This window comes from Neovison vison, chromosome 1, assembly GCF_020171115.1.
Source record: "Neovison vison isolate M4711 chromosome 1, ASM_NN_V1, whole genome shotgun sequence".
NCBI lineage: Eukaryota > Metazoa > Chordata > Mammalia > Carnivora > Mustelidae > Neogale > Neogale vison.
The window spans coordinates 273,793,903-273,818,841 of NC_058091.1; the positions used below are offsets into that span (position 1 = coordinate 273,793,903).

The window sequence follows — 24,939 nt, forward strand, 5'->3', positions numbered from 1 at the left end:
AGGGGGTGCCTGAACTAGAGCAGCTCCCTTGGCAGGCTATAAGAGAAAGATCTGGAGCTGGAACCCAGGGGGATCCATCCAGCTTGTCAGGACACATGGAAGTGTGTCTTAAGTGCTCAGACTGCAGAATCTATGTGTCTGTGTAGTACTTACACAGGTGTAAACTGTGGGACTATGCACTTGTGCGAATGTGTATGGACCTAGGCATGGGCATAGTGCGTGCTGGCTTAAAGATACTGAAATAGGGGGGCACCTGGGTGGCTCAGTGGGTTAAAGACTCTGCCTTCGGCTCAGGTCATGATCCCAGGGTCTTGGGATCGAGCCCCGCATCGGGCTCTCTGCTCAGCAGGGAGCCTGCTTTCTCCCCTCTCTCTGCCTGCTTCTCTGTGATCTCCATCTGTCAAATAAATAAAGAAAATCTTTAAAAAACAAAACAAAACAAAAGATACTGAAATAGGTAACCTCAACAAGACATGTGTATGACCAAGTACAGTATGAACATAGGGATGTTTGCTCCTGTGGTTGTAAGTGCACAAGTAATAAGTGTGGGTTGCATGTTTCTGTGTGCATATTTGCAAGAATACATAAAAGTACTTAAAAGTGAATGTACAGGAAGTTCTTATCTTCAGCTCTGTAATTATATGCAGGGGCTTGTGAGTAGATGAGCATGTATTTCAGTATACTGATCAGCATTTGGGTGAGCACACTTGTATGTGTGTGTATGCACATGCATGTGAATGTGTGGACATATGGTTACATTTGAATAAGTGAGAGTTTTTAAGTGTGTATCAGTATGTGGGTACAAATACGTGTGTGCATGTGTGCAGGAGCACATGGGAGTGTGCACGTGTGGGGACTCACCGAAAGTTGGAATTTATGTGTAAACAAATGTGAGAGAGACAGAGTGTATGCGTGTGTGTGTGCGTGCGTGTGTGTGTATATTGACATCCTTTGGGCATGAATCCCAGTGTGTCCATTATTAGGACACGTGCTCTGGCCTCTCTTGCCAAGTCTTGGGCTGACGTGGCTTAGAGACAGATACACTGTGTGCCGGACCCCCAGTGATTGGCAGCAGCCTATATAGCTATAGTCCACAAGTTCAGCCTCATTTCTAAGTATTAAGGAGCAATGAACAAAGTTCTGGCCCAGGAATTAAGAGACTAGGAGCTTAGTTCTAACTCTGCCTCCACTTCATGCTACTGAGACTTGGTCCCCACTAGGTATCTGGCTCCAAGAATGTGTGTAGAACACACGAGTAATTGGTATGAAAGCCCTTCATGAATGCTACAGAAAGGTAAAGGGTTGTTTAACTACTGAACCAACCAGCCAAGGACTCCAATACACAAGCCTAAGGAGATGCCTTCTTGGGTTTTTTCCCTGCTGTTCCCTATTTATTCATTGATGCTTTTCACCTCTATTTATTAAGGTCCTATATGTGCTGAACATGGCATTAAGCTCTAGGGATAGAGTTCTGTTTTATTCATGTTAGTCTAGGCTTTCCTTCTACTACAGACAACCCACTAAATCTCAAAGTCTTAAAACAACAAAGATTGATTTATCAGTCATCTCAAGTCTGCTACAGATCCAGGGGATGCTCCAACACTACTGTCCTCAATGTCCTGGCTGAGCACTGCATCTCTGTATCAACATGTGATTTCACATGTTGCTTTCCTCCCGGAAGTGACATTGACTGCTTCTGCTCAGAACTCACTCTCTAGAGGAAGTCATGTGGCCATGCCTCAAGAAAGATCCCAGAAGTAAATGGGAATAGTAGGTATCTGCTTTCTCTCTTGGAGACGGCAAACAACAAAACCAAAGGTGACTACACAGTGTGATAAGAGCGGTCACAGAGGTTTGCACAGAACGCTATGGGACATTGCAAATCATGACAACCCTGAGCAATATTGGCCAACACTTAACTCCATGCATTCATTCTTATGTGCTGGGTGCCATGACAGTGCTGTTATATGACTTTGAGTCATTTTTCTAAAATGGAAATCTGATCATGGTACCCTCCATGTTAAAACCTTCCAGCAGAGGGCGCCTGGGTGGCTCAGTGGGTTAAGCCGCTGCCTTCAGCTCAGGTCATGATCTCAGGGTCCTGGAATCGAGTCCCACATCAGGCTCTCTGCTCAGCAGGGAGCCTGCTTCCTCCTCTCTCTCTCTGCCTGCCTCTGCCTACTTGTCATCTCTCTCTGTCAAATAAATAAATAAATAAAATCTTAAAAAAAAAAAAACACCTTCCAGCAGAGAATGATGTCATGGAATGACCCAATGGTGAGAGGGTTTTAAGAAACCAGTATGTGTTCAACAGTGCTAAAGGGGGCGAAATTCAAGTACAAAAAGACAATAGGATCTAATGGGTTTGGCAGCAGGGGCTGAGGGAAGGGGAGTGTGTTTGAAATTAGGGAATGTAACATTGGGGGCACAGAGAAAGCAGAAGACATACTGAAGCAAAGAGAGTTGGAAGATAATTCTTCCAAAAAGCTTGGCTGTGAAGAGAAGGTGAGGTGGTAGTGTTTGTCATTTATGGACCACTTTATTGAAAATCAGGTATCTGTGCTTAGCAAATTATGGGGATTATTCCATGTACTCCAACAATCCCATGTTATAGATGAGGAAACTGAAGCCCAGAAGGGCTTAATTCACCCAAGCCTTTCCAGCCGATAATGTCCTTGCCAGTTACTATCTCCTGGTGCCTAACTTCTGAAGCCTTGCTCTTGGCCTGGCCCACCTGTGCAGCAGAGCCAAGGGGACAGTGGGCCATGGGAGGACATGACCTCATCCTGGTCTTCTACATTGAGGCTGGTTAATCTATTTGTGCAATTCTACCAGAATTTATATCACAACAAGACCTTGTTCATCCTTCTCTTTGGATATTCCCAAGTAAGACTTCAAGATACACAAAGAGAGCTACTACATAAGAGATTAAATACCCTTTAGCCCAACCCTAAATGTTAATATATTGTTTGGGAAGCAGTACTTTACAAGGCCAACCTACTTCTGGGGTCAGTGGATTGAATGAAGCAGATACATCGAACCATGGAAGATAAAACTAAATCTATCTGCTTTTTTCCAACTCTGGGGCTGTCAGCTCTAGGTGACATCATCTTTCTCCTACCTGACTAAAACGACCTCCTACCTGGCCTCCATGCCTCGCCTTGTCCTGTCCACTATTGCTTCCCATAGTGGCCAGAGGGATCTTTTGAAGCCCTAAATCCGATCACAGGGTTCTCCTGCTTCAAGCCCATGGCAGCTTCTCTTCCTCTGTGCTGTGTGTTCCCTCCGCCCAGGGAGATCTCTGTATGAATGGTTCCTTCCCATCCTGCAGGGCTAAGCTATCTCTTCAGAGCGCTTGTCCCTGACTCTCCAGCTAAAAATAATTACCCCTTGTGGGCACTATCACATCACTATATTCCTTGAAGCAACATCTCAAATGTAAACATTCACTTATTGGTTGTCTTGTTTGCTTTTTTATTGGAAGACGGTTCCTATCTCTCTCAATCGTCCTCATAGATCCAGTGCCCAACACATTGCCTGAACCATAGGAGCTCAATCAGTACTGGGGAGGAATTAACCTTGCAGGTCCTCTAGTTGAATGGCCATCTGTTGCCAGAATCTCTGCCACAAACACTGTGGCCAAGTACTTTCTGCTTGTATACCTCCAGAAACAGAGAGCTCTCTACCTCTCAAGGCAGCCCATTCCACCTTTGGACCGGAAATCTCCATTTACCAATGGCTTTCATTCTGCTCCTAGAGCCATAGAGAACCAACATATTCACCTGACAGCCCTTCCAATAACTGAGGTCAGTCCTCTTGCCTTCTGTCCACACCTGGCCTCTTCAACCATCCCCCCTGGTGCCCAGACCCTTTACCATCATGGGGCTCGCCGAGTACATCCAGGGCCATTGACTTCCATCTTGAGATGAAAGGCCAAAAAATGAACCGCAGCCCCCAGGAGTGCTCAGAGTGGAGCAAGGTGAGGTCACTGCCATTCCAGTTCTGGGTTAGTGGGCTTCAGAGCATTGCTTTTAACAGCAGCTCTGTTCAGCTTTATGCTAAATCTTATGTAGCACTTTGACAAACTGATTAAAGAAAACAAAACGAGGCCGTTCTGGATGAAGCAGAGAGAGGCCAGGAATCTCATTCCCTTGGTCTTTCCCTCAATCCCTGCCTCCCCAAGGCCACCCCAGGGAACCCTCTCAGACTCCCAAAATCATTCCTGTGCTGGCCACTCCAAAGACATTCCCCATTAGGTAGCCATGTCTCAGTGTTGACTCACACTGTGCTACAGACAGACTTTGGAACATTCTTTTAAGTACACAAGTAGCAGGTGAAAACAAGCTTTTGTAGATGTCCAATAAAAAAAGAAAAGAGAGAGAAAGAAAACAGGAATGCCCCCGCTTCCTACTCTGCTCTTACTCCCACTGCCCTATCCCAAGTTCAGCACCACAGACAGACAAATCATGTCTGTCCTACTGCCTTACTCGATCGCACAAACACTTACATACATATGCACAACCGCTGTGTAAATAGGTCTGTGTTCTTTCCCTTTCCACCGTGCCTTGGACTCTCTGCCTGTCACTACATCTGGGTCTAACTCATTCTTCGCTCTCTGCACAACACCAGCTTGGAATATAAGAGGTGGTTTATTATTTCCACATGCCAGATATGACAAGTACTTTAAGTCTGTTTCCAAGCTTTATGGCCTGTCTGCAAAATCCCATGCTCCATGGGGCTTCTGGGTGACTCAGCCAGTTAAGTGCACGACTCTTGATTTTGTGTCTGGTCATGATCTCAGGGTCGTGAGGTGGAGCTCTGAGTCACATCAGGTTCCCTGTGCAGGGGCAGTCTGCTTCACATTCTCTCTCATCCTCTGCCCCTCCCCCTGCATTCTCTCTCTCTCTCTCTCAAACAAACAAATAAATCTTTAAAAAAAAAAATCCCATGCTCAGGACAGACCATCATTCTTTGGTATTAAACCACTCTTCTCGGGATGCCTGGGTGGCTCAGTCCTTAAGAATCTGCCTTCGTCTCAGGTCATGGTCCCAGGGGTCCTGGGATCCAGCCCCACACTGGGCTCCCTGCTCAGTGGGAAGTCTGCTTCTCCCTCTGCCTCTGCTGCTCCCCCTGCTTGTGCTCTGTCTCTCTCAAATAAACAAATAAAAATTTTTTAAATGTTCTTTTCCTGATGGACCTTTTATGATTATGCAGCTTTTTACTATTACAAACGACACAAAGAATATTCTCGGACATAACTCTGCATGTTTCCTCAGGATATGTTCCAGAAGCAGATGATTTCATCAAAGGACATGCAACTTTTTGTGATTTTGACAGACGCATGGCCCAGCGCACTTCCAAAGAAGCTTCTAATTCACTGTGCCCCCAGCAGCATTGTCTCTCTTTACCCTTGCTAACCCAAGATATTATCAAGCCTGTTGATTTTCCCAAAGGGGATTTTTTTTAATGGTGCCTCATTGTCATTTTTGCATTTTCACTCCAGACCCCCGAGTACATTTGAGCATCTTTGCCTATTCTTTGCTTGCTGGGCATTATCAATAATAGTACAGGTTTCCCTTTTTACATGGGCCTCCTTAATACAGTGGGTTTCATTTTTCTGTAATATGTTTGGTGGTGGCTCAACTCTATTTTTCTCCAATTAGACAGCAATTGTTCCATTATTATTCTTAAATGATATTTCTCCACTGTGAGATGCTCTCCATCTCATAAACTAAATCCCCATATACTCCTAGGTCTGTTTCCAGTCTCAGTGTGTTGTCCTGTTGCTCTTTGTCTGTTTCTGCATCAGTACCACCCTATTTTAATTACTATGGCTTAACGTTATATTTCTGTGTCTGGTAGAAAGAGTTCTCTGTTGTTCTTCTGAGGTATTCCTGGTGTTTCCAGCCCATTTTCCCTGCCAAATCAGCGTGTTGAGGCGATAAAAATCGCCTCAGGTTTTTATTGGGATTGCATTGAGTTTATAGATTAATTTGGAATTAATTGACATCTTTACAATATTATATAAACATGGTATGTCTCTCCATTTATCTAGGCACTCCTTTATGCCTTTTGGTAAGGTTTTAGAGTTTTGAGGGGTTTTCCTAAATATCTACGAATCACATATTTCCTGCTAGGTTTATTGGTGGATATTTTGTGAGGGTGGTTACTATTTTAGATGAGATCCTTGTTGTTGTTGTTGTTTTCCATTACACTTTTGGTCTTCCTACACGGCTAATGCGAGGTCATTTTTTTTATACTCTTGGGTTTGGGGGATCCAAGAGAAAGTCTATTAAATGTCATCCAATTAGATACAGCTCAACACCCCACGAAGCCTTGGTAAAATGAACACTAAAAGGAGGCCAAGGAGAGAAGGCTCAGAAATCCCATTAGAGTCTGTTACAGACAGAAAACGGGGCTGGATGTCTCTCTCCTGGCACCCCACCGAGGGAGGCTTCACAACGGGGATTTATGACAGCTTGGAGTTGGCTCTCTATCTTTGGATTCAGAAAGGCTGACTCATGACAATCAAATCCACAGAGGACTGAAGTGGGTAAATAAGACTGCCACGTTATTGAATTTACAATGGGGTTTTCCATGCGAGTAATAAGAATGTTCATGTCCTCCATGAAAGCACTCCCTCGCCACTCTCTGAATATCGGAGACACCAATCAGGACTCACATTAGACACACCTGCAACTGAAGGAAAAGAAGACAGATCGTCTTTAGGGATATTTCATTCAGGCCGGAAAGAGATCTAAGAAAGGCTCCCTGCCTCACCACACAGAAGTCCTCTCTGTAGGAATGAAAATATGGTGTTCCCCCCTCCCTCCCCCCACCGATGATGCTAGATCACCAATTGCCAAATTCCTGCTCCTCAAAATACCCTTTCCCATACCACTGAATGAATATAACCCTGTTTATAAAAGAGCTCTCTAGGGGCACCTTGGTGGTTCGGTGGGTTAAGCCTCTGCCTTCAGCTCAGGTCATGATCTCAGGGTCTTGGGATCGAGCCCTGCATCGGGCTCTCTGCTCAGCGGGGAGCCTGCTTCCACTTCCCTCTCTCTGCCTGCCTCTCTGCCTACTTGTGATCTCTGTCTGTCAAATAAATAAATAAAATCTTGGGGGAAAAAAAGAGTTCTCTAAATGAGATACAGTATAGTAAATTAGGGTTCCAGTTATTAAATCACAAGGATAGTCCTGTTCTAAATCATCAGGATTACACGTAGGGCATTGTGACCGATGCTAGGCCTTGCTAAACTCCTCTACTGGAAATTCTTCTCTACTGTGAGTTTAACCCACACAGCGCAGCCTGATTTCCATATTTCCAAATGTGTGAGCGGTGTGTCTCACCACTGCACCCGGTGCTGCCAACACTGTCCTCTTCCCTCTTGCCAGCTTAACATCCACTCCTAATCTGCACCCTTTGGCAACCAGTTATGAAGCCACCTCACTGTTTAACATACCAGTCCAGTGTTCTCCACCTGCTACTGGATCTAAGGAGATGCATGGACGGACCTGTCACATGGGCTCTGTGGGGTCCCAGTATACTATGTCTCCTATATCTCTTTCACCATCACATAGGAATTCGGTTTTAGAAGGAGAGCAGCAGCATGCAGTTGTGAAAAGAACATGAAATTGGCAGCCACACAGTCCTGGATTCACATCCCTGCTCTAGCTCCTACTAATGATGGGAGGTTGGGCCTGACATTTCACCTCTATTTGACCCCTCCAGATTTCAGTTTCCTCCCCTGTAAAATGAGGATAATAATACCCAATGTGCTAGGTTGATGAAAGGTTTAGAGATACAATGCACATAAAGTTCTAGCAAATGCTAGACTTCCAATAAAAGTAGCTGCTATTAGCATTTTTATATAATTATTAAACTCACGCTGTGTTTTAGGGATCCCCTAAAGACAAACAAAGATGCTCAGCTCCACTGGTCCAAACCATCTACAGTTCTCTACAGCAAATGTATCTCTGGATGCATGAGATCTGAATGAGAATGCACCAGGCAGGGTGGTGACTTGGGAGAGGTTCAAGCCACAGAGCCAGCATCTGGAGCCAAGGAGTCAGTGGGTCGGGATCTGGGGAGTCTGCCAGCACTGGATTTGCGTGCAGAGCAGAGGATGGGTCATATTCAAGGGTCAGATCAGGACTGAGGTAGGAGCACTAGTGGACTGCTGGACATGGGCAGAAGCTTTGTGTCTGCTGCCCTTCATAATACTTCCTGATAATTGCGGGTATCCACAAACCCACGGCTGCATCACTGCAGCCAGAGGCGGTATCCAATGGCATTAAGGGGTCATGTAACTCTCACTTGGGGCAATTCTAGGAGATCCTGGGCAGCGTAGTCTAGGACTTAAGTACGTGGGCTCTAAAGTGAATGTCTCGGGTCTGAATGACAGCTTCGGCACTTACTCGCTGTGTGATATCAGAAACGGTACTTTCGCCTCTGTGTGCCTTGATTTACCTAACTGTAAAATGTATTATCTAACTGTAATAATTATCTAACTGTAATAATCAAACCTACACACGGGACTATTATGAAGATAACACACATCATGCTCTTGGCATCATTCCTTACCTATGGCAAAGTCTCAATCTTAAATATTAGTATTATTTGCACTGTTGTTATCAATTCTGCATCTACCAGTAACTAATGGTGGGAACTTGAAATCTCAGGGATTTAATTTCCTCTTCTGTCCAGTGGGAGGAAGAATCTTCCCTTCATGCCAAACGTCATAGAACAAAATTACCGTGAGGGTGCTTTGAAAAGTAATAAGCAGCAACAAAATATAATGCATTGTTAATAAAAGAAGCCAATGCTGTGTACTACTTAAAAGCAGACTTTGGAGAGGTGCCTGGGTGGTTCGGTTGGTTAATCCGCTGCTTTCAGTTCGGGTCATGATCCCAGGGTCCTGGAATCAAGCCCAGCATCGGGCTCCCTGCTTGGTGGGCAGTCTGTTTCTCCCTCTTCCTCTGCCTGTCGGTTCCCTTGCTTGTGGTCTCTCTCCCTCTCTCCCTCTCTCTCTCTCTCTCAATCTCTGTCAAATTTTTTTTTTAAAAAAAGCAGATTTTGGAGTCAGCCAGTCATGCGTTCAAGCTTTGGCTCTGTCACTAACTTGACACAAAGTCCTTGATATCCCCAGGCCTCAGTTTATCTGTAAAATAGCATCACTGTGAGAATTTGGAGAGTTCACTACAGCTCTTAGCACAGGACCTGGCACTTGGTGAGGATTTAGGAAACTCCGCAGGCACCAGTGAGCCAGGTCCTCACTCTCACAGACCTGGGGAGAGCTGGGCCTGGCTTGTCTCACAAAGGCTATGACTTCAGCTCCACAGTGCATCTCAGACGTCTGAGGGAAGAAGGGCAGCAGGTGGGGAGAGGAAGCAGCAGCTCATAAACCAAGCCTGGGCATCCTCTCCTCTGAGGCCCTGGTCGCTGGCTTTCAGCAGAATGGTCCGGCGCTCGGGCTAATCCCAAATCCTGTCAGAGCCAAGTTCACATCTGAGCTTCTCCAAGGAGGGCAGGACCAGCTCGATGGCACCTTCAACTTGGTTCTCCTTCTCCTGCCCTCAAAGGTGTGCAGATAGGAGAAGTGGGATGGGGTCAAGATGTCTGTATGCAAGTCCCACCTTAGTTGCTGAATTGCCGTGTGGCCCAGGGAGAGTCCATCTCCCTCTCTGGACCGTGTGTAAAATGTGAAAGTTGAGACAGAATTCTCCAAGGGCTCCTTCTCACTGTATTTAATTAGTATTTAATTACTTAAATACTAATAGAGATTAAATTAAATTAAATTAGTATTTAATTACTTAAATACAGAGGTGACGATTCTCTGACCTACCCCACTCTCCGTTCCTGCTGTCAGCTCTGCTAGCCCTGAGGGGACTGCCTCAAATGCCTCAAAACAGGTCTCCCTGTGCCTGACTCTCTCACTTCCAAGACTTCTGGTCTTTCCTGCCAAACTGACCTTTCCGAAGTCAAACGGAGAGAGTGCTCACTGCTTAAGACCCCAGTGGTGCTCGGTAGACTCTACAGCACAATCCAGACCCCTTGCTTTGGCAGTTAAGGACACCACAGGCTCAAACCGATCCATTTTCCAGCCATGTCAGAGCGGAGTCGTTGCGAGCATGAACTTGTATAATCCAACAAACCGCATCCAGATTCCAACCTGACTGATTACTGTGTATTTTGGACAAATTGCTTAACCTCTCTGAATCTTTGTCTATAGCTTAGGTTGAAAATACCTACGTTCTAGGATTGTTTTAAAGATAAAATGAGACAAAATGTGTGGCAGGCTTAGCACAATGCCTAGAACATAGAAGGTCCTCAGTAAGGGGGACCTTTTATTACTTATACAGCCAGTGGTTGAGATAAACTGAATGGTCTGAAGGGCGCTACCTCCAAGCGGTTGCTTGTGCTGTTCCTTCTACACGAGATTCCTTTCACCTGCAACCGTATCCAGCCTCGTCCAAATACTGGGATGAGGAGGACGCCCCATCCCAGGCCTCAAGTCCCGTCCTGCTCTAAGCCTGACTCCTCAGCTCTGGACTTCCTCCTCACACACCCCTGGCCTCCTTTCCAGCCAAAATTAGATAGATTTCCCATCTCAGAGCAACACAGACCTAGAGATGTTAACTTCAGTAGGACGGAGAAAACTGAAAGGGGCTATTTCCAGTGTTACCTTCTCTCTGGAAGCTTTTCCAGATTCATCCAACCTGGCTGGAAACTATCTCAGTGGCTCGAGAGCAACATCTAATAGCAATTTTTTAGAACCCCTCGGACCTCTGTCACTGTCAGTTTTGTATGGGAGATACTTGTGCCTGTATCTTGCCTCACCTGCCAGATAATTTGAACCGCCGAGGGCAGAAAGCAAGACCATATGCTGCCATCCTCCCCATTCTAGGCTTAATACATGTTTATAGAGCAGAAATGGCTTTAGAGAAGAGATACCCCTTGAGAGCTAAGAATCTGGATCTTTGTCCAGGGCTTGGGCGCTGTCCCTTGGCTCTGACTGCAATGGTAACGACACATCCCCTTCTCACCACCACACCTTTCCTACTAAAGGTGCAGGCTTTAGTATGCAGGCTCTTTCCTACTAAAACCCTTCATGCTTCCTCTTTTCCCCCAGTACCAAGTTTAGAGGAGTTTACTGGAAAAGGTTAGAACTGGAAATTAGACACAATGGGAGAGGCAGTGGGGTAAGGGGAGTGGGGGCGGGGGGATACATCCCACACAGGAAGTGGCCAATAAATGTTTATTGAATGACAGAAAGAGTGAATGAAGGGATTAATGCTCTACCTCGGTCTTAGAAGCAAGGCGGTTGCCCAGATACCAGAAAGCAGACCATCAGGGACTCTCACAGTGAGGATGGGTGAGTTGGTGCTAAAGACGACGGAGCAAGAGCTCTGGAAATCCCACCCACGGCAGACTTAGATGGGCCACCCTTAACAGCTTGAGACCTGGAAGCCCACCACCGGAACTTGAGGTTCTTGGGTACATAACTTGTCTGTTGCTCCTCTAGCCCTTGAACTTGAACCAGGCCCCTCAGTGTATGGAACACTGACCAGTGTGATTATAGGGCCAAGTAAGCAAAACAGCTTTTAGCTTTCAGCCTATTACACCAATTACATCGACTGCCTCCAAACTGCATTTCCTACTGCTATTTCCCAACCCGAGAGGAGAAAATCGACGCAACAGCTTGTTTGGGCAGCAGCTGCTGTGGGGCGGAGCAGGGGGCTGCTGGGAGGAGGAGCCAAGCTGCCTGAGGACACTGGGTACATTCTCCTGGTCTCCTGATCTGGCTTTTCATTAGCCATTTCATCACAAGACCCTACGACTTTAATTTTGTTTTTCTCCTTTCAAGGGATGTGCCTTCCTCATTTTTACCATCAACATGCATTTACTTTTATAATCAGAAAAAATATTTTTTAAACATCAGTCATCAAATGCAAATGTAATAATGCCCTCTCCTCATTAAAATTCTTCAAAGGCTCCACAGGAGTGTCAGGATGAAGCCCAAATTCCTTAGGACAATTGGCAAGGCCCAAGGCTGTGCATGCACCCTTGCCTTACTCATCTCCCTGTGCTCCTTTCCAGTGGGCCATGCCTTCCTGTGCCTCTAGGCTTCCCAGTATGCGGCTCCTACTGCCCCAGAGGGCTTGTTCTCTTGGCTCAAACTTATTTGGTCTCATCTTAAATATCACTTCTTCTGGAGCCTTCCCTGACAACCAGCCCCTAGTCTAGCGGGAGGGCCTGTCTTCTACACCTCCCTGGCACCCTGTACTTAATCCTATGGGAGCCCTTATCCCTATGTCATGTCAACATCACACTTGGGCTCTGTGGCTGCAAGAATATGTCTTTCTTGCTCTTGGCAGATTCTCCAGTACCTAGAACAGTGCCTAGTACTCAGTAGCTGCTCAGTTAAATGTTGCCAGAAAAAATTAAACTAGTAGCAATTAGCTATTTGATTTGGAAGGGCTCTTAGAGACCATCTATCCTAATTACTTTAAACACCAGAGAAGCAAATTCAGGTTCCAATCGTAGGTCCTTTACTGAATCGCTATGTGACCTCAGAAGTCACATTCTCTCTCTGGGTCTGAGACTCTCCACTCTAAAATGAGGAAAGCTCTTCCTGCTCAAACTTTTTCTGGCTTTGCCTCCTCCTCCCTCTGGCATTGGGTAGGTCTCAGGTGCACTGACTGGGCAGGTGGGTGAGATGGTGCAGAAGAAAAGTAAGGTCAGATTCAGCCTCTCAAACTGTTGTTGGTCAAGTAGAGAAGACAAGACACTCACAGTGCTAAATGCCATGTTTCCAGTGATTCTGTTTTGCTAGGAGATCAGAAAAGGAAGAGCCCATGGAAGCCTGGGGGCATCGACACTCCTACAGGAGACAGTGCTTATGCTGAGCAGGCAGAATCCACAGAGGTAGTGAGGAGGGGAGAGGAGCGTCCCCCACTTGCAGCTGGCTATCTGCCCCTGTGGGATGGGACAGCGGTTGGGGCTGACATGCCTTCAGAGCCCAGCTCCGCCACTTACTAGCCCTGGGCCCTGGACAAGTTTCACAATGTTTCCAAACCTTGGTGCTCTTTCCCTCACCACGAGAAGTTGAGTGTCCAGCTTGCAGGGGTTTTGTGAAGACTGAGTGTGTGTGACAGCATCTAGAACAGCGCCTGGTGCCTAACAGACCATTTTAAGAAATGCCACTTCCTTCTCTTCCAGCCGCATAAACAGGACTCACATGTCACTGGCAAGAACCTCAAAGTGAAGCTGGGGTTTGGGGACTGGAGGCTTTTCCTGCACCACCACTCACTGTCTGTTTCCTCTGACGTGATTTGCCCTGTGCACTCTCACACAAGCATACACACGTGTGCACACATGTGCACACACACACACTCCACATAAAATTCAAGAGAGAAAGTGAGGCTATTTCTAATTTCCAGATCAGAGGCAGCCAGATTGGGAGCTGCCCATTACTGTCAGCGGGAAAAACAAAGTATCAACATCCAGGTGTGGCCTACAGTTCTCCCTCCACCACGGGATTTATAAGACATGAGATTATGAGATCAAATGTCATTGTCTATGGGGCTGGAGGGAGAGGCTTCAATTAAATTATAGAAAATCCTATAAAATACCTTGGAACACTTTACGAAGCTATTGATATTTCCCGAGGCAAACAGGATGAGACCTGTACTGTGGGGGGACCCGGCAGGGGTGAGGGTAAGGGTGGCGAGGAGGGTCTTTTGTATTAGTCCATCCCTGCTGATGACAGATCAAGAGTGAAAGGGAAAGAAACTGTAGCAGGGGCTCGTTTCTCCAGCACCTTCGGGGAAAGTCCCAGCAGGTGCTCCCGTGTGGAGATTATTCCTGGAAGGACCGAATTCAGAGTCGGACTCGAACTGAGGTTTAATCTTTTGGGGAACTGTAGACCCTTTTGAGAGTCGAGCACAGACAACCAAGTTCTTCTTCCTGGGAAAACACAAATAAATCCCAAATTCCACTTGCAGGATCATAAGAGTCCTAGATCCCAGGTTAAGAGTGCCTCCCTAACAAAACTGAAAACGCTTCTTCATGAAAATATTTCTTAACTTCATGATCCACTTTCCTGGCATGGAGACCTACCCGTACCATAACTGCTTCTCAGGCTGCAGTCGGTTGCTGAATAAGGCTCTCTCAGCAATTCTAGGACCAACTGAACAAATCCTCAGCTAGGAGTCAGGACTCTTGGGCTCTGACCTGACTTTCAGAGTGATACTGGATCAGTCTTAACTCTCTGGACCTCAGTTTCTCCATCCGGCAGAGAAATGAAGGTGAGGGGAGGGGTGGAAGTTTTGACAAGGATGGCAATTCCTAACATATATTCAGTAGAAGGCAATCATTATGCACAAAATGCAAGAGTTCAATGCTCAAAATAAACCTCCCCTCTTGGAGATACATACAAGTAACTATCATACTAAGGTCTCCAAGAAGTCCCACAGTAAAAAATCAGCTGCATTTGGTTTAGTCCAACATTCTCTAATTGGCTTGATTGTGACTTCTTTCTTTTTTTTTCCCCAGCAGAATAACTACACTAGAGTCCCATCGAGAAGCATTAGACTTAGCACTGAGTTCAGAATCCAGTAAGATGTGACTCCACAAACTATTAATCCTCCCCAGGGGCACCAGGCTGGCTCAGTCAGTAGAGCACTTGACTCTTGATCTTGAAGGCATGAGTTCAAGCCCCACGTTGGGTGTAGAGCTTACGTTAGAAAAAAAAAACAATTTTTTAAAGAGAAAATCTTCCCCAAACAAATAAATTACCATGTGTGATAGAAGGTTGGAGAGGCTGGGACTGAAACAGAGCGGTAGGAACCCTAGACCAGCAGGAGCTCCTCAGAATTCACCCGGCCTTCCTTCACTGCTTGGGAATTCATTGTTCCCTTCAGCAGATCAGCATGAATGCTCAGGCAGCAGCTTTTAGCCCCTCCTTTTGCTCCGTCAATCTATGGAAGAGTGACACTTGAACTTTACTGTGCATGGGAATTACTGCCCTGACAGCCTCGATAATAAAAGGGGACTTTAGGGGCGCCTGGGTGGCTCAGTCGGGTAAGTAGCTACCTTCAGCTCCGGTCATGATCCCAGAGTCCTGGGATCGAGGCCCGCATCGGGCTCCCTGCTCAGTGGGGAGCCTGCTTCCCCCTCTCTCTCTGCCTACTTGTGCTCTCTCTCTCCCTCTCTGTTAAGTAGAGACAAATTTTATTAAAAAATAAAATAAAATAAAAAAGTAAAAGGGGGACTTCAGCTTTATCTGTGATGTGCTCTCTCTTACCCAAAAAAACAAAGCAAATGTGACAAAATGGCAACGGGATGAAATCAGGTGTTTACTACGTCAGGTGGAACTTTATTTTTGAAAATTTTCAGAAGAATACCATTAAATAATATCAGTTCAGAGCTGAATATACTTGATAGCGTGCTGACAGGATCTTCAGGGGTGACTCCCCTGACTTTCTTCCTGAGGCACAGACTTTATGTCTCACCCACATAAGATGCAACCGTACTCCAAATTCTCCAAAAGGGACTTTGGGGAGCACGAAAGCCCCTGGGCCCTCCAAGAGTGGACCTCCCGGGGCCTAACCCTGACTATTCCGTATCTCCTGGCTGTAGGACTACAGGGTCAACATCTTCCTGCGGCAGCAGTGGAACGACCCCCGGCTGGCCTACAATGAATACCCGGATGACTCTCTGGACCTGGACCCATCCATGTTGGATTCCATCTGGAAACCTGACCTGTTCTTTGCCAACGAGAAGGGGGCTCACTTCCATGAGATCACCACTGACAACAAACTGCTGAGGATCTCCCGGAATGGAAATGTCCTCTACAGCATCAGGTGAGTTCCACAGAAGCTCACTCTGCCGTCCTCCTCAGAGTGCACCTGGTCCCATAGCCTTCTGGGAGCAGACGCTAGGAGACCCCCAGCCAGGGGTGCACAGGCCTGGGCAACCCCACACCTTTGCATGGTGTGCAGAGCCAGCTCTGTAAATTACAGTCAGGCAAGAAGGAGAACATACCAGGCGAAGTCCTAGGGGTGAGTGGTTCCTAGGGGAACCGAAGAAGCATCTTAGAAGGGTTAAGTTTGGGCCCCTGAGCTTAGCCACCATTTCAATAAAACAGGAAGGGAAAGAGTATTTAAAGAACGTGCTCAGCAGCAGGGGTGTTCAGTTTCTCAAGATGAGTGAGTTCTAGAAAGCTACTGTTCAACATTGTGCCTAGAGTTGACAATACTATTTTGTACACACAAATATTTGTTAAAAGGCTGGATCTCATGTTAAATGTTCCTACCACAATTTAAAAAAAAAAAAAAAAGTAGCACTAGCAAAGGCACAAAGCCTGAAAAGTCCTAGCAACCTCAACAAAAATGGGCCTGCTAGGCTACTCACAGGTACAAGCCAGGGCTGCTCCCTCCCTTCCATAAACCCCTTCCATCCCCCAAACTTTGCACTGAGTCTAGGAAGCTGGGATCTTCTTCCCAACTGGGAGGTATCCTACAGATACTGGTTAGAAGCAAACTTTAAAAGAGTCTCCTGCCAACTCTCCCCACGTAATTCCCTATTTCCTCCCCAAAGTCATGGAGAAAATGACCAATGTCCGTGCTAGATTCTTAAATATGTAGCATTCGTGGAGAATTTACTAACTAGGCTGCGTATTTTACATATATTATTTGTAATCCTCCTAACAATTCCATGAAATATTTCTGTTATGCCCATTTTGCAGATTAGACAAGAGAAGATCTGAACACTTAAGTGGCTTGCCAAAGTTCCCACCAGCCACCCAGTAGCACAGCCCAGATTCCAATCTGTTAGTGTCCATCTGATGCCCACTGAGGGCCGAGCCGAAAGTGCCCGGCATGCAATAGGCGCTCATTTGATGAATGAATGAGTATGTGTTTATTTCAAAGAGCTTCTAAGGGACACTGGCCCTAAATGACTCCTCCTCCCCCTCCAGTTTTTTGGGGGAATCAATCTTTCTGTTTCCATTAGGAGACAAGCTTTAAATATCCAGGCCCATAGGAGAGGCTATAGCTGTTCTAACCTTCAGATATGGCTGGACTCAGGGTGACTCCTGAGAGCAGGCCAGGTAGGAGAGGGGACTCGAGAACCTCAGTGGGGAAAGGAGGCCCCGAGCAGGGGACTGCTGGGAGGAGCCAGAGGCAGACGCAGTCTTCCTCCCCCTCCGTCCTGCCAGCGCATATCCAGATGGGAGGCTGATGGGCTCAGGACGGCTGCCGGTGCCCTGGCTGCTGGGGCAGAAGAGGTTACACTGCTGGATTTTGCTGCTGCCAGGCGGGTTTGGTATCTCTACAAAGCTAAGCCCCATGCAGCATGACAGAAGGACAGATCAGCAGAAAGTGATGTTCCCAAGGTCATTCAGCTTCAGAAAATTAACCTAGTGTGACAGCTGCCCCACTTTGGAGCTTTTATCTTCAAAAATTCAACTCTGTTCACTTTCTCTTCACTTTCCCTCTCCCTCTCCCTTCCCTTTTCCCCCCTCTTGCTTCTATCTTGTGCTTCAATGGGGCCCAAATCCAGAGCAGTGGGCATGAGCTGGAGGGGAGAAGCTGACACGGGACCATGCCCTCATCACGTGCAGTAAGGTGCCGGTAGCCAAGTGTCACTAGACCACCACCGATGAGGCCCTTTTCAGGAGAGCAGTGTCAGAAAGTAAACACAGGAGCTCAGAATCCAATGGCCAGGAGACACAATTTTGAATCCTGCTTTTGAGTCATCACGCACTGGGTGACCTTGCAGGAGTCCCGACCAATCCTTCTCTGGACCTCAGTTTCCTCCAGCTGTCCAGTGAGGGAGTTGGCCTGATGATCTAAGCCTCTCTGGGCTCTGAGAGCCTTTCTTCTCTATTCTCTGGAGCAGGTATTCCGATGCGGGCAAAGCTTTTGAAGCTGAAGCCTTGCATCGTAGCCTGAACTGTGCACTTTGCTTCTGTTAGGGGCACTCCTTCTGGTTCTGAGGCTCGGCCTCTGCAAAGGTGAAACAACCCAAAATAGACAGCTCTTGCGGAAGCTGGGGGCACCCACCACTTGCCAGCTGACCCCAGCATGAGCCCACAGGTATGAGTCAGCTCTGTTTGGACACCCAGAAGGCAAGGGCCTCTTTAAAATAGTGTTTGATGAGTCCAGTGTATGAAGGGAGGCAGCAAAGAACCACTCGAAGCCCCTGCTGCAGGTGGCCCTGGATGCCTGACGCTTGGGGCTGCTCGACTTGGAATTGAGCCTCCACGGAAGAGCAGGGATCAGGGGCAGCACCTGGCCTCCAGGCCTTCAGGCCATGGCTGAGGGCAAGATGTTTAGAAGCCAGACAGTCTCCACAGAAACCCACAAGTTCCACTGACTGTATGACTTTAGGCAACATACTGTATCTCTCTGAGCCTCCATTTCCATATCTGGAATATAGAAATACACATATATTATCTCAATACACACTAGTTCCCTGACCTCCTTGACTTCTCCAAGATAACTGATTTCCTGGTAATAGCTGGAATGGAGGCACAGCTTCCCCGGTGTGTGGCTCTAGCATCATTCAACTCCCTTCTCTTCTCAGAATCACACTAACACTGGCCTGCCCCATGGACTTGAAGAATTTCCCCATGGACGTCCAGACGTGCATCATGCAACTGGAAAGCTGTGAGTCACTTGCATGAGGGCTTTAGAAAGAGCCAGACTCCCCTTTACCCAGGGGACTTGCAGAAATTCCCATACGGCAACAGCAGCTAACTGCTGGGCCCCAAGAGATAACTGTCCTAGCCCAAAATAACAGACGGGGGGCTCCGCTTTAGAAAATGCATTAGAAATCTAAGCCCCCCTTACTGGCTGGCTGAGGCCCAGCTTCGGAGTCAGCAGTATTCTCCCAAGAGACACTCTTCCATGTCCCTTGTGGATACACTCTCCAGGAATGGAGGAGAAAGAGCTCGAATAAGTCAGGGTCCCTGAACTCATAGGGCTGCTCCCTGCAGCTGGGGACACATAGACAGCTGGCGGCACAAAGAACTCTAACACAGGGCAGCAAGTGGTAAGTGTGTTGTTGGAAGGCTGAACACTGCGGCCTCCGGGCAGAAAGAATGCTTCCTTCTGCCTGGGAAAGAGAGGGGGCACTGGAGAGGGCTTTATGTCGCAGGTCACAAGGGAACCTACAGGAGGAGGGAGCCGACCTCTTTGACTGCAAACGGAAACCAATCTAATTTAAAAGGTGGAATTTAGGGTGACTGGGTGACTCCGGTCATGATCCCAGGGTCCTGGGATCAAGCCCTGCATCCGGCTTCCTGCTCAGCGGGAAGCCTGCTTCTCCCTCTCCCACTCCCCCTGCTTATGTTCTCTCTCTCATCGTGTCTCTGTCAAATAAATAAACCTCCTTAAAAAAAAAAAAAAGAAGAAGAAGATGGAATTCAATGGAAGGACAGGGCTTCCTCATGGACTTGAAAGACGTACAGAAAACAGGGCAGAGGATTTAGGCAGCAGACTTAGGTGGAACACCACCTCTGAGGGGACCTGGCACCAGCCACCTCTGACCTTCTGTTGCTTGATTCAAGATTCAAGTCCTGGGGCGCCTGGGTGGCTCAGTGGGTTAAGCCGCTGCCTTCGGCTCAGGTCATGATCTCAGGGTCCTGGGATCGAGTCCCGCATCGGGCTCTCTGCTCAGCAGGGAGCCTGCTTCCCTTCCTCTCTCTCTGCCTGCCTCTCTGTCTACTTGTGATCTCTGTCTGTCAAATAGATAAATAAAATCTTAAAAAAAAAAAAAAAATTCAAGTCCTGGGACCGAGCATGTGACGGGTCTAGTTGTGTCATTACCTAACACCTCGGCCCCCGGCGGACAGTCCCCCAACAGCTTTATAGAGTCATTCCCCCAGGGAAAGGTGCTGTGAGCAGAGGAGGGAGCGTGCAAGGTTGGCACGCAGGCCCCATAGCCGATGTGAGCTGCCGAGGACCACAGGGGTAAGAGGTGGAGGCGAAGGGACAAGCGAGGTAGAAGGCAGGGGGTCGATGTAAACAATTAGACCAGTTTTAACCTCCTCGGCTGCAGGGGAGGTGAGGGGAGGGTGGAAGAAGAATGGGGAGGGGGTGGTGGAGAGGCAACGTGGTGCCATGCATTCCCTCTCGTGCCTGATGCCTCTCAGACCCGCTGCAAATGAGTGCTTCTGGGTGGTGACGGCTGCTTCTTCTGGTCCCCCACCCCAGTTGGCTATACCATGAATGACCTGATCTTCGAGTGGCAGGAGCAGGGAGCTGTGCAGGTGGCAGATGGACTAACTCTACCGCAGTTTATCCTGAAGGAGGAGAAGGACCTGAGATACTGCACGAAGCATTACAACACAGGTAGGTCCAAACATTCATTCAACTTCTGGTTCAACAGATCTTACGAGGTGCCCGTGATGGACACGGTTCTGTGTTGATCACCTCGTGTTTAAGAGAAGAGTCTTTGAAACCAAGAAAGTGGCTCTGATATCTTTTCCCCGGATGTCCTGGGGCACGCATGTGACACTCAGGCCACACACCTCATTGCCCAGGGGGGGCCAGGAGAGAAGAGTCTTCGCTCCAGGTAGCAGCAGCCCAGCTCAAAATGAGCCCTGTCCCTAAGGCAGAAGCGGGGAGCAGATACGAGGACATCTTGCAGCGTCTGTCACAGGGGACCTGGCATTTCTGACAGGACGCAGTACCCAGGCTGCTCTCCTCAGACCTCAGCAGGAGGGAGCTGAGAGGTGATGTGAAGTCTGTGGGCCGCGCAGTTGGAAAGGGTCCCCCAGACTTCGAGCTGCAGGAGAGGGGAAGGACCCATGCCGTTGTGCCCAACTCTCTGTCTCCCAGGCACAGGGCAGCCTTGGTGGGAAGATGGGACACAGGAACGAGCTGGGGTTGGACCAAGACCAGCCTTGTCTGCCCTACCGCAGGCTGGGAAGGAGCTCGCGGAGGCGCAGTGGAGGAAAGGCCTCCAGTCAGCAGGCCAGCTAGAGCCAGCTGAGGAGAGGGGACGCGTGAAGTAGGCCGCAGAGGAGGCCTTCCCGATGGAAGCAGGGGCTTGAGAGAAATCGCTGCGTGCTCTGCTGTGGGTAGAAGGCCCAGAGCAAGGGCAGGCAGCCTGGGTTCTGCTGTGTTGGGCACATCGGCCCCTTTCCGGGTCACCTCCAGAGATACTGTCCTCGTCCCTGGGCACGCCGAGACGTGACGATACTCCCCTTAGCAGCCGTGACAGCAGTGACTCACGGAGTCCCACTGCCTCGCACACCACAGCCCAAAACTGTTCACACGGCGTTTTCTCATTCATTATCTCATTCGCTCTTCCCTGTTCCCACTTGGGTGGAGCTGAGTTCTGTGCTAGGCCCTGTGGATCCGACGGGGGGAGAGGTTGAGGGGCCCCGATCGGCTCCAGGCAAGCACAGAGTTGGGGGGAGACCAGCTGCCCGCAGTCCAGTGCAGAGGACAGACAGACTGAGGTGCCTCCGCCCTCGCTGCCTTCTGCCCTAAGGCTAGATGACCGCATGACCAGAAGAGGGTGGTGGGGGCGGTTGGGGGGATGAGGGGGAGCAGGAGCGTCCTTCCGCTGGTTGTGGGGAAGAGGCCAGGCTCCCAGGCAGTGGGATCGGCGGGGGCCAAAGCTCAGAAGGGTCAAAGTTCCCAAGGCCAGGGTAGAGTGGAAGGGGTCACGATGAGGGTAAGGAAAGACGGGAATTGGGACGGAAAAACAGGCCAGAGCATGGCTACGAAGAGCAGGCTGAGAAGTTTGAGCTTGTCCCCGTAGATAATGGGGACTTTTCTGTATGAGGAAGGAAGGAAGGAAGGAACATTTTTACAACAGGAAGGAACAGGCTCGAGTCATGTTTTAGGAAGGTACCTGGGGGAAGGCTAAGGAGAGGTCCACGGAGGCCCACTCTTAGCAACAAAACAGGGCTGGTAAGGGTGATGGCCCCTGAGCACAGGTGTGATCACAAAAGGTGTGAGGAGTGCACAGTAACACACAGGTGACCACAGGAGGAGGGCACCATCGCCCTCATCCCCCAAATTTACCACAGATGAAGGAATGGAGACACACAGATTCTGGCGCTTGCCTCAGGACACAGCTAGTATGAGGCTGACCTCGGCCTCCAGCTGAGGCTGTTCCAACCTCCCCAGAATACTCTGCCTCTCACCATAACTTCTCGCAGGTAAATTCACCTGCATCGAGGCCCGGTTCCACCTGGAGCGACAGATGGGCTACTACCTGATCCAGATGTACATTCCCAGCCTGCTCATTGTCATCCTGTCGTGGATCTCCTTCTGGATCAACATGGACGCCGCCCCAGCCCGCGTGGGCCTGGGCATCACCACCGTGCTCACCATGACCACCCAGAGCTCTGGCTCCCGAGCATCCCTGCCCAAGGTAAGTCCTAGTGCCCAGAGCACAAAACACCTGGACAGAGAAGGACTCCCATCTCTCTACCCTGCCTGAGATGAAGGGAGCACGAGGAATTAGTCACTGTTTCTTCACTGGCCACCCTTGGCAGGATCCAGCATTCTGGGGCATCAGAGCTCTCCTCCAGACTGGACCCTGTGTTGCACACAGTTTCCAAACCCCACGGTTTGCTCCCTTCTCTACCAGCACTCCACACGCATCCTGCTCACGTGTCATTCACACTCAACTCCACCTCCTCTTCCATTCACTTTTGGTGCTAAACACAACCTCCTGCTCCCTGCACCGTTAACAGTCGGTGTTTTGTGGTGGAGGGTCTCCAGGACCACCCCCACGTTCAGAGATTTGATACGACTCACAGGACTCAGCATAGCATTGTTCTCACAGCTAAGATTTCTTTTCTTTTCTTTTCTTTTTAAGATTTTATTTATTTGACAGAGAGAGATCACAAGTGGGCAGAGAGGCAGGCAGAGAGAGAGAGAGAGAGGAGGAAGCAGGGTCCCTGCAGAGCAGAGAGCCCGATGTGGAACTCGATCCCAGGACCCTGAGATCATGACCTGAGCTGAAGGCAGAGCCTTAACCCACTGAGCCACCCAGGTGCCCCACAGCTAAGATTTTTTTATAGCGTTGCATTAAGGACACATAGCTCGGGGACATCTGGGGGCCCCCGTAGGTTGAGTATAGGACTCTTGATTTCACTCAGGGCAAGATTTCAAGATCTTGGGGTAGAGCCCCACATTGGGCTCCCCGCTCAGCGTGGAGTCTGCTTCCCCTCTCCCTCTGCTCCTTGCTCCACTCTCTCTCTCTCTTTCTATGATGAATAAAGAAATCCTTGAAAAAAAAATCTCTAAAAAAATTAAAAAATAAAAAAAAAATTTTTGAAAGAATACATAGCTAGGTGATAAAGGAAAAAGATACAGGCAGGGTCTGGAGGAAGTCATCTGCAGGCTTCCTGGTTTTCTACCCCCAGCCCCCCAGGGCAGGACCACACAGAGCACATTCCTACCCTAACAATAAAAAGGCAGTCACACGTGTGGGATGTTTCTGGCCAGGGAGATAGAGACATTGTTTTGAGGTTCATTTAAGATTCAGTATGGATGATTTTTACTGGGTGCTGGCCACACAGGCCCCTTCCACCTGGCACACACCAAAACTCCAGACTCCCAGGAGGAAAGCAAACACTTGGCACAGTCCCTGTTGTTTGTATGGGCAGTCTAGGCACAGTGAGGCATCCTTATCGCTTAGGGAAAGCGGGAACATTCCCAAAATCCAGGTTCCCTTCTCTCAATCAAGGGCCAGCCTCGCAAGCAGGTCCTTTGCAAGATAGCAGCCTCGTCCCAAACGTCGTGCGTGAACCCTTTTCTTCCCACACCTCAATCAACTTTCACATTTCTAACGTTCAACACCACGTTCTGCTCCTTTCACTATTCTCTCTTGAACCGTACTCTGCCCCATTCACTACTAACACCAGACACAGCATTTCACTCCATTCACTATTAAAGCCAGATACACATTCTGCTCCATTCACTCTGTGCTAGACACAACATTTCTGCCCCATTCTTCAAACACCAGACTCAGCATTCCACTTCATTCATTACCGACACCAGACACTAATTCTCCGCCAGTCGCCCTTGCCATAAATGCGACGTTCTGTTCCTTTCACTGTTAACACCAGACCTCACATTCTGCTTAATTCACTTTTAACACCAGACATGATGTTCTGCTTCATTTACTATTAATGCCAGACACCCCCTACTCCTCCATCCACCTATACGTGAGGTACAGCATTCTGCTGCCTTCACTGTGAATGCTTGATGCCTCCTTCTGCTCTACTCTCTTTTAATTCTAGGCCCCGCATTCTACTACGCTCACTACCACCGTCTGAGCCCCATTCTGCTTTCATCACTCACCAGCAGACACGACATTCAGCCCACTGTTAACGCCAGACTCCATATTCTGCTCCCGTTAGCCTTATGCTAAATCCCACATTCTGTACCATTTCCAATTAAGGCCTCATTCAACATTCTGCTTTGATATAGGAAAGTTGGAAGAATATACAATGATCACTCTAACATCCTTCACCTGGATTCCAACTGTTAATCATCTTGCCACATTTATTTTAGTTCTCTATAAAGATAAGTAAGTGGGTAGGTAGATGGGTAGCTAAGTAGGTAGGTAGTAGATAGACACAATTTTTGTTGAATCATTTGATGGTTACAGACATGATAAGCCATCTCTAAAGAAGGAAGAAGGACCCCAATGATATTTATCCAAATAAATTAACATTAATTCAATAATAATATTTATATCAATTCTATTTATATATTATATATCAATTTTATATCAATAATTATGAAGTAGAAGTAATTCCATAATATCATCTAATACAAAAACTTCATGTTTTCCCAATGTCAAAAAACATCATCAGTAAATATGGCAAGGGATCCAATCAAGGATCCAATCAAGATTCATACTATATATGGCTACTCTTTTATTTTCAAAACTTT

At 48.0% G+C, this 24,939-nt stretch overlaps 1 protein-coding gene across 2 annotated transcripts in view; it reads left to right on the plus strand.

Annotated features, from left to right (window-relative positions):
• Positions 1-24,939, plus strand: part of GLRA1 (glycine receptor alpha 1) — an 81,546-nt gene that overhangs the window by 42,753 nt on the left and 13,854 nt on the right. For both annotated transcript variants that reach the window (XM_044241114.1, XM_044241115.1), the window contains exons 4-7: positions 15,647-15,870; positions 18,596-18,678; positions 20,227-20,364; positions 22,188-22,402. In XM_044241114.1, the coding sequence (XP_044097049.1) occupies positions 15,647-15,870; positions 18,596-18,678; positions 20,227-20,364; positions 22,188-22,402 (660 nt within the window). The remainder of the gene's footprint in view (positions 1-15,646; positions 15,871-18,595; positions 18,679-20,226; positions 20,365-22,187; positions 22,403-24,939) is intronic.